The 10,449-nt window shown below is 34.3% G+C and overlaps 1 protein-coding gene across 3 annotated transcripts; it reads right to left on the bottom strand.

Moving 5' to 3' along the window:
• Positions 1-308: 308 nt before the first annotated feature.
• On the bottom strand, positions 309-6,554 carry LOC114581388. Of its 3 annotated transcripts, XM_028701432.1 has the most exons (4): positions 4,169-6,554; positions 3,533-3,697; positions 1,814-1,978; positions 309-1,316 (listed from the first exon to the last, which is right to left on the bottom strand). In XM_028701432.1, exons 2-4 carry the CDS (start codon positions 3,639-3,641, stop codon positions 886-888), a joined length of 705 nt encoding a protein of 234 aa, XP_028557265.1. In that variant the 5' UTR covers positions 3,642-3,697; positions 4,169-6,554; the 3' UTR covers positions 309-885. The 3 variants fall into 3 exon arrangements, with proteins under 3 accessions (XP_028557265.1, XP_028557264.1, XP_028557266.1); XM_028701431.1 differs by lacking the exons at positions 3,533-3,697; positions 4,169-6,554 and having other exon boundaries at positions 1,814-3,525; XM_028701433.1 differs by lacking the exons at positions 3,533-3,697; positions 4,169-6,554 and having other exon boundaries at positions 1,080-1,316; positions 1,638-3,525.
• Positions 6,555-10,449: the final 3,895 nt, after the last annotated feature.

Genomic DNA, 10,449 nt, shown 5'->3' with positions numbered 1-10,449 from the left:
TAGTTGTTTTAACAAAATTATTGCTCTTTGCATTCTCTCAAAAAAAAAAAAAAAAAAAAAAAAAAAAAAAAAAAAAAAAAAACAGGATTCATGAAATTAAGTTTGAAAACTTTTTGAATTTTGATCAATGGCTAATTTTTGTAAATTGTAATATTGTGAAAGGTTATTAGCAAATTATATAGTTGATATTTTTGAATCCCTCTCTATTTTTAAGGTTAAAATTATCTTCTAATATAATATAAATGATATTGAAAAAAGTATAATGTTTCAATTTGATTAATGATAATATTAATTTATAAATTAAATGAGTACCTTGCGATCGTTGAGATTCAGGAAATATTAGTAAGAATTAGGCCTGCAAAGAAATCTCCAAAAGGAATGATTAGTCTGATAAGAAGTAATAGAAGAAAATAAGTTTGTAATGTGTAAGGGATACCAACTAATAGAAATACCCAGATTCAGCTCCAGTATAAACCAAACACACCAAACATTCACCTTTAACTACTCCATCCTAATATGTCAGATATTCGAAATAATCCAAAAGCTCCAGACGGGCCAAACAGACCCCCCAGAAAGAAAGTAGCAAACGGTAATAGAAAAGATCACCACATCAATAATCATAAACCTGGCATCAACAAACAGCAGGCATAAAGGCAAAACCAGAGCAAAAACAGACCTCCCAGGTTTATAGCTGCTATGAGCAATAGAGGAAATCACCACCTCAATATTAACATAGGCAGCAAACAACAACAGACAACAGAACAAAAACCGATCCCCAGAGAACAGCCACAAAGAACAACCATCCCCAACACCAGAAACAAACCAAATAGTAAAAACCAAATAAAAAAAGAAGACAAGAACAAACCTCAAAACCCACCAACAAAGTTAATCATGACAAAAATAAGGAAGGCCAGCTTTGTCCAGAGAGACCATGCCTTTGAGAGGGGAAGGAAAATCCCTAATAGAAAACTCCTGAAAACAGATGCTTTGAGCATCAGTTTTAGCCAACCAATCAGCACAGACATTCCCTTCTCGATAAATATGAGAAATCTTATAAGACATCTCACCAAGCATCATCCTAATTTTCCTAATAGTATAAAATTCATTAGGATTACCAATAATATTCTCAGAAATGGCATGAATCACAGTTTTAGAGTCAACCTCAAAGTTTACATGATGATAACCCAAATTCAGACAACGTTCCAAGCAAAAACTCAAACTCATAAGCTTAGCAGACACAATAGAACAAAAATCCAGAGGCGCAGCAAAAGCATCCAAAGGATTTCCATGTTGATTACGAATAATCCCACCAAAACCTGCAGAATTAACACCAACAGAACCATCAGTATTCAGCTTTACAAAAGGCAAATCAGGTTTTATCCATCTAACTATTCGGCCCACAGTAACCTCAGCAGCAGGAGCAACATTTAAGCCAAAATAATCAACCAAAATATTGCAGTTCTTTAAATTTTTTTAGGAGAGCAGGTTAACAGAGATGAATTGTAAAACCTTGTTTCTAATGTTACTAATAGTCTGGTTGGCATTAACTTTAATAACCTCATGCTTAGACTCATTCCAAGCTTTCCATAAATACCAAAGAATTAAAATAGGGATTAAATTAAAAATATGACCTTTACCTTTAGTAAACCACATAGTAAGAATATCCTGTAAATCCCCACTACAAGAAAGAAATCCAAACCAGCAAAATTGCAAAAATGGTTCCAAACATGCCGAGCAGTCGAACTAGTGAAAAAAATGTGCTGAATGCTCTCAATATTAGCACAGCACTGGCATTTAGAGACAAGGAAAAAACCTTTTCTCCATAATCTACTATCCACCGGCAGGTAACCCTTAAGACATCTCCAAGCAAGTAATGAATAAGAAACAGGAATGGTATTATGCCACAAAGCTTGATAAGTATGAGAAACCTCCTCTTTAACTCTAATCTTCTCCCAAAGATTTTTAAAACTGAAATTACCTGTAGAAGAAAGATTAAACAGAATTTTATCCTTGAACTGAGATTGAATCGGGATTTTTATAATTAAATCAACAATCTCATGAGGAATAACCTCAGGCAGCATATCAATATTCCAATAGCCATTAAAAAAAAGTATTAACTTTAATATTAGCAATGGTATAAGTATTAAGATACTTGTCAATAGAATAAACTCCCAGCCAATTGTCCTGCCAGAAAGAAATTTCCCCATCACGAATACCCCATTAGATATTCAAATCAGCCTCCCATTTAATTTTACAAACTCTTTTCCACACAGCCGAATCAGAATTTTTGTAATGAGCAATTAAAGGGTGCAACCCTTTACAATACTTGGTAAACATAAATTTAGCCCAAAGGCTAGAATTAGCATGCAGAGTAAACTAAAGCTTATGAGTAAAACCTTTCACCATGTCAAAAATAGACTTGCACCCCAAAGAACCTTCCTTATAAACACCACAAAGTTTATTCCGTTTGGCCCATTTAATGCCAGAATTGTTAAAAGAGGCACCCCAAAAAAACTTATTAATCATAACTTCCATTCTATTGCAAACATTAACCGGAGGGTTCAAAGTATGAAAAATAAAAATAGGAATGGAATTCAACACACTTTTAATCAAAGTTAACCTACCTCCAAAAGAAAGAAATTTAGACGACCAATGCAAAAACTTTCTTTGAAAAATGGTGAAGATATTATCAAAAAGCATTGTCTTCCTCCTACCTTTAGTAAGAGGCGTACCAAGATATTTGATAGGCAATGAAGAAGAGCTAAAACCACATAACCGACTAATCTTGTTAGCCCTAGTAGTATTAACATAATTAGCAGTAATAAAATTACTCTTATCTTTGTTAATAGAAAGGCCACTAGCATCCTGAAAGACATCCAAAAAATTAACCAACAATTTAACATTTTTCAAAGAAGCATTAGAGAAAATTATAAAATCATCAGCAAAACTAAGATGAGAGATCGGAAAACCTCCACCAATACGATAATTAAGGTTAGTAAACCTATTGTACAGATAATCCAAACCCCTAGACAAATACTCCATAGCAATGATAAAGAGGGAAGCTGACGAAGACCATTCTTAGACTTAAAAAAACCATGGTTCCTCCCATTAATAATAACAAAAAAGAAACAATTATCAATGCTATGCTTAACAAGATTAAGAAACGCCTGATTAAATCCAAACAAAGACAATACTTTATACAGAAAATCCTAGTTTAAATTATCATAAGCCTTAGTAATGTCGAGCTTAAAAAGGATATTGCCACCAATACATTTAATGTTAATATCATGCACCAGTTATTGAGCAAGGAAAATGTTATCAAAAAAACTCCTTCCTTTAACAAAACCCATTTGATTAGGGGAAATAATTCTAGGCAAAATAGTAGAAAGTCTAGAAGCAATAATTTTTGCCACAAGTTTCTTAAAAAACATACATAGACTATTTGGTCTAAAGTCAATCCAAAAGGTAGTATTATCTTTCTTGGGGATAATAACAATATTAGTGCAAGAAAAAGCTTTAGGATAAGGCTTACCCTTGAAAATGTCATGAACAACATCCACCACATCAGCTTTAATGATATCCCAAGTTTTCACAAAAAAATTTAGTAGTATACCCATCCGGTCCAGCCACCGACTCAACATTCATGCCTTTGATAGTGTTCCAAATCTCGTCTTCATTGGGTAATTGGGTAAGAAAACTATTATCATTATCATCCAAAATGTTAGGAATCAAGTGTTAACAATAGAAGAAACATGCTTGATGGCATTGAAAATATTATAGAAATAGTCCACTCCCGAATTAACAATGGTATCAACATTGTCATAAACAACACCATGCCCATCAACAAGCTTGTGAATATAGCTTTTAATACAATTTTTGTTAACTAAAGCATGGAAAAAGGAAGTATTTCTGTCACCTTCCAACAAAATAGAGTTAGTAGCCTTCTGTTTCCAAAATATTTCTTCCTGGTTTTGCAAATTGAAAAGGAGTTTACTTTTATCAAGATTAGCCAGATTCTCGCAGGAAGGATTCTCAAGAAAAAGGTTATCCGTAGTTAAAACTTTCTCCTCAACCTCAATATTTTCAAAAATATTTTTAAAAACATGTTTATTCCACCATCTCAACAATTGTTTCAATCTACTTAATTTAGCCCATAATCTATTCATACCTTGAATATTATTATCAGGAAAAACCAACGCATTCCAGTTATCAGACACAGCATTAAAAACCCCAGCATGCTTGATCCACATATTTTGAAATCTAAAAGCCACAGGGCCCGTCAAATTACTATTAGAAATAGAAAGAAGCAACGGAGAGTGGTTAGAAAGAGTTCTGCTCAAATGATGAACACTAGTCATATTATATTTACCAATCCAATCATTATTGAAAAGTAACCTGTCAAGTCTTTGCCATAGGTTATTTTTATTCCAAGTGAAGGAGTTGCCAGAAAAACCAATATCTGTTAGATTGCAAGAAGAAATCAACTGATTAAAATCATTTATAGCATTCATATTAGCAGGGTTACCCCCTCATCTTTCACTAACATTAGAGATGATATTAAAATCACCCCCAACACACCAAGGTCCATCAATGGTATGAGTAAAATTAGTTAAGCACTCCCAAAGAGGGATACGACCAGTTTTAGTGGAGGAAGCATAAACCAAAGATGCATAAAATATAAACTGGTTATAGGAGATTTGCACATTAACCACTTGACGAAAATCAGGAACAACAGAAACATTACAATGTTTTTTCCACATAATCCAGATCTTATTGGAGCAATTAGCAAAACTACAAGAAAAACCTAAGCTAGCAGCAGTAGACGTCAGTTTATCAGGAGAAATAAAAGGCTCAAGTAGAACAAGCAAGGAAATATTATGAACACGACATAAATTCCTAACCCGATTTTTAGAATCAGAACCACCAATACCTCTAACATTCCAAATGATGACTTTAATCATTAGAACTTTTGTTACTAGTTTGAGCCCTGGTAGAACGAGGGGTATCCGGTAATGTAACTTTAACATTTTTCTTTTTTTTCTTGTGTGATTTAGAAAGCCATTCCTCCTCAGTATTTTTACCTTTATCAGAAAAAGTAGCAGAAGACTGACCTTCCCCTTTTTTATTGTAATTACCCTTCTCCATCGAATCCGGCAAATTCTTTCCAGGAACATATTCCCCTTCCTCTTGATCTTCAGTAGGGTCATCGTCATTGTTCTCGGCATTAACCAAAGTAGGCGGGGAAATAGAATTATTGAGCATAGAATCAACAGAGATAAAGATATTAGAAATTTCACCATTTTCAGCAAAAGATTTGTCTATAACAGTTAAAAGTTTTGACATGAGAGGTTGTAGGTGTTACCAAACCTTCTGGAGCTTTTAAGATTTCATTACCAACCCTCTCAACATTGGAATGGCCTTCAACATTAGTCAACGTATTAGCAATTTCAGGATTCTCGTTAATTACATTTTATATAATATATATCATTAAGTTTATTACTGTTAAAAAGAATTGATATTTATAATCATATTTTTAAAAGTAAGAAACATTAAAAATCTAATTATATAGAAATAATCTTTGCCCTCTTATGAGGAAATTTGTCTATTGAATGCATGCATATGGGATTGACCGTTCGCTTCGTGAGAAAATAGACATCATTCTCTCTCTCTCTTTTTTTTTTTTTTTTTTTTTTTTTTTTTTTTTTTGTTAACTTTCAAAATTCTAATCAAAGCAGCTATTTTTTCTTGTTGTCATTTTAATAAGTTCATTGCACGATTGTAAGATTTTAAATATCATATAATCATTATTGACTATAACAAAATAATCACAATTGATCTCTATAAATTCAAGAGAAGATAATTGAGATTTCAAATTGAGTATGAGGGTTTTCATAAAACTTGAATTAAATATATGAATTATTATTATTTATTATAAGCCTTTGATCCATTTTCTTTTGAGACTTTTTTTTTCCATATTGAGGAGATCTAAGATTTGGATTTAATTGTCTAAAACTTTTTTCTCTATAGTTTCTTTGTTGTTAACCTTCATATCATAATAAAAAAGGGATTAAATCATACTTGAAATTCCATTGAACTTGTGCAAAAATCCCGTTGGAATACTATACATGCGGCGTCGTTTATGTCGCTTCCTGAAAATCCTTCGCATGCCTCGATCGCTGCTCTTCAGCGTCTTTAAAATCCAACCAAACGAAGCTCTTGTTCGCTTCCTCCACACGAGAACTTCCGCTCTTCGCCTTTTCGAAACCCAAGACCTCCTCCATTCGCCTCTCTTGCCGCAAACCCCAAGCCAAACCCCAACTCTACTTACCTGTAGTTGTGGTTGAAGCCTTCCAATCTGTGAGACCTTCAGCTCCTCTGCTTCCCGTCGACTTCAAGACCTCCTTCCACGATCTCCCCATCCTTGTCTTGCCTGAATCCCCTCTGTCGTAAAACCTCACTTGGCTGAACCGCAAACCCGATCTCCCTCCTGCTTTAACCCAGAAAGCCGAATGCCTTCTCTTCCTTGTCCGACCGAATCTATGCCTGTAGCCTCATCTCTGTCTGATCTCCTAATCCTGACCTCCTCTAACTAATTAGGTATATATTTTGTTTTTTTTAGTTACTAATTATTATTAGTTAGTATTATTATAATTGCCTATAGTTATAATAAGAATATTATTATAATTATTAGTAATTATAATTATTATTAATTATGATGATTGTATAATTATAATTAATCAAAATAATTATGTTATTATAATTATTATTAATGATAATAATTATATTACAAATTATATTATTATCAACTATAATAATTATGTTATTATTATTATTACTAGATTTTTAATAAAAAAGCAGAAAAAAAAAGAAAACGAGAAAACTGTGTTGTCTTGATTTTAGTACCCACCATCTCATCGGTCGCCAAGGTATAACCACTTTGAACCCTAAAAACCTGAGAGCCCAACTTCTACGCTTGCAATGCGACGAAATGACCACCATACACATTTTTTCTTTGCATGGTGGAAGGAAGTTTGTCTCGGTGATATCGACGAAGCGGGTAATCACCTAAACTCCCTCTTTCGGCGCTCGTAGCGAATCAAAAAATCGCCTATAAACGCTTTTCTTGGCATGGCAGGATGGGAACTCGGTGAGATGCCTACGATGAGACAAGGATATTCATAAGTACCCGCTCGCGAGAAAATAGTTGCCTTTTCAAGCAGGTACCTGTAGAAGACCCATTTATACTTTTCTTAGCATGGTGGGAGATGAAGAAAATATGACCGCGGTGTTCGAAAACACCTACTATACACGTTTTTCTTTTCGTGGTGGGAAGGACTGATTTTTTGTAGTTTCCTCTAAAGGAGGGAGTCACCAGGAGGCTGCCAAAATTTCGGATGAACACGAGATCATACTTGGATTTGAATGAACTCAAAAGGATAATAATGGACTTGGACTTGTGAACTTTAAAACAATAAACTCAAATCTAAAATGAATCTAAACTTAAATAAATCATAAGGACTTATATGCAAATTTGGATTCAATCTTAGACAAAGACTCAACCTTGAACTTGAATTTTAACTTAACATACAAATTGGCCATATGGAATTATAATTAGATCTTGAATCAAGTGAACAAAACTTGGACTTGAACTTAACATAATTATTTGGAACTTGAAATTGCAAGCATTTGACTCAAATATGAGTGAATTCAATGTGACTACAAGGGACATAGAACTTGAACATGATGCAGGAAACTTAAAGAACTTGAATGAGTCATAAAGGATCTAACTCAAATGAATTCTAAGAAACAAGCTCAAGGTCTCGTGTGATGAATAAGTATTTTTACACTTATTCAAATGGACATAAAACAATGAGCTATAAGGAATTTGATTTGAGGGATAATCAATGTTCCAATGGAATTATCATTCCAATTGGAATGCAAATAGAGGAGGAAGATCTATCTTAATCTCATCCAAGCAAGGACTCACGCACGAATTCATTGCAAGCTTTGACATGGAATCTCTCCTTTGATAACGATAATAGATTTGTAATGATCATTTCAAGTGGGGTAAAGATATGATATCAAGTATATCATGCGTATGGAAAACCACCTACAAGGATAAAGAATTTGCAAGTTAAGTTTGTTTGCAAGAAACAAATGAGTTCCATAAACATTGAAGGAAGCATACAATGAGCATAGTAGGTTGTTGACGAAGGTGTTTGAGAAAATTATCGATAAATATAGTCATTCCGAGAGTCAACAATAATCTACAAATACACACATCAATCTCTTATAGATTATTGAGATCATCGTGTAGCGATTTCAATGAATCATTAGCAAATACAAATGGGGAAAATGTAGTGAACACAACTCACCCACGGATCTATCATGCAAGTAAATGTATCTATGTCCATCAAGAAGTTAATTAGATATGTAACGAACACAACTTTCTTGCGAACAGAGATCAAATTGAAAGGATAACAAGTGCCTACAATCAATCAATAACATAGAGTTCTCAAAGAATTTTGGAGATTTTTAAGATAATCAAAACACAAAGGGGTGTGGAGGGCATTTAATCGATGAAACAAATTTTTTACAACACTCCAATAATCTACATCAAAATATGAATAAGCATATTGATCTATATGCAAATAATGATAGAAAATCTGCAACACATACGAGTCCTCTAAGTATACAGGTTTACGCACTACCTCTCTCCTATAGATAGATATAAAAAGACTTAAGTAAATGCAGTATCTTGAAGTCAATTTCAATCTAGAAATGAATACATCTACCTGATTACCCGGAGCAATAGAAGATGTATTGCGGGAGACCAGTCCCACATTTAGTGTGTTAGTTGCAGCCAAAAAGATCTAAGATGTAGATAAAGCAACAACGTGATGCGTCTAGATGCATTCAAGTGAATGTTAACACACATTCGATCACACCCACTAAAATTAATTATCCATGTTTAACAAATGTTTGTTAAAGATCAATGCTTGATCTAAGTTAACAACTATAAGCAAAAAGTACACCCTCTACTCCAAATACATAAGGTTTATTACAAGCGTGATCTTGTATGTGATATTGTAGTACATCTGCCAAATATTCAAAATGCCCCTCCACAAATGCATCATAGTTTGTATACACGTAGGTACACAATGGGTAAATACATTCACAAAACCCACATGTGCCCCGGCGAGCATGACATATTCATATACGTGACGTCTAGGGATGTTACGCGGGTCAATAAATCTGAACCCGATCCTCCTAAACAGGTAAATGGGTGTTGGTAGGGCTCAGCAAATTATTATAAAATACCCCCAAACACACGCATGGGCCTCGATGAGGGTATTATTGGTATACACGTGACAGTCAGGAATGCTACGAGGGTCAAATAGTGAGTCCATGTTCGAGCCTGATCCTTCTATGCACGGAGATAGTAGTCGACATGGCTCGAATCATTAAATAAATATACAATCGTGAGGTCTACCAGGATATTTATTTTATACATTCATATTAGGCATTCAAAAAGGAATATTCATAAGCAAAGACATAAAGCCTACGAAACCCGATTCTCGGTCAACAGCTCAGCCGAGTTGACAAGGTTTAATCCACGAAATATAAACATTTCTAAATGATCCCATGATCACCCTGATGATGGTCGTGTTGAATGCTTATCTCAACTAGAGGGGTTAATAAATACTTTCAAATGCCTTGCAAGCTCCACCCAAGTACCCAAAAATCTAAAATTTCAAAGATAATCCAAAATCCTAGAAAATAAAAAAAATTCCCAAAATATTTAAAGTTGAAATCAACCATTAAACCACTTAAAGTAAAATCTATCCACCCTCCACAACAGTTTGCCGAGGTGGACAAATTCGAATTTAACTTCAGCTCATATAGAGCTAAATGCCTAGTAAAAAATATCACTAGGATCCATTCTCAAACTATCTCTTGCCAATAAGGACATGGTACATGTCCTCTGACCTGTAGTTTTGCCACCAAATTGCACAGCATGATAAATGGTTATGAACCGAGGCTCTCTGAATCGAGTGGTTTTGTTGCCAAATGGCACCACAAAATACCAGTTATGACCAGAGCTAATACGTTCCTTAGTTGCATCAAATTCTTGAGATATGAATCAATAGGATATAATCAATAGGGCACAATGTCCTCTATTAGCTAAGGTGGATTCAAATTTGTCCCCTTAGACAAACTTTCTCTCCAGGTCTACAACGACCCCTTAGACCAAGCAACCTATGCCTGCCGACAATGATCCTTCTATTAGTTTGTGTTGACTACCACCTCTGACTAAGTAGACCAGGGACCACGATGCCCTCGGACGATGGAACCATGGGATCTTGATCGGATTCATCATCCATTCCCCCAACATCTGCTTTAAGTGCAAAATGGTGCAATTTCCAATTTTAAATATCAAACTTTTCA

This window comes from Dendrobium catenatum, unplaced genomic scaffold (genome assembly GCF_001605985.2).
Source record: "Dendrobium catenatum unplaced genomic scaffold, ASM160598v2 fragScaff_scaffold_1694, whole genome shotgun sequence".
Lineage (NCBI taxonomy): Eukaryota > Viridiplantae > Streptophyta > Magnoliopsida > Asparagales > Orchidaceae > Dendrobium > Dendrobium catenatum.
This window is presented reverse-complemented; position numbering and strand designations above follow the sequence as displayed.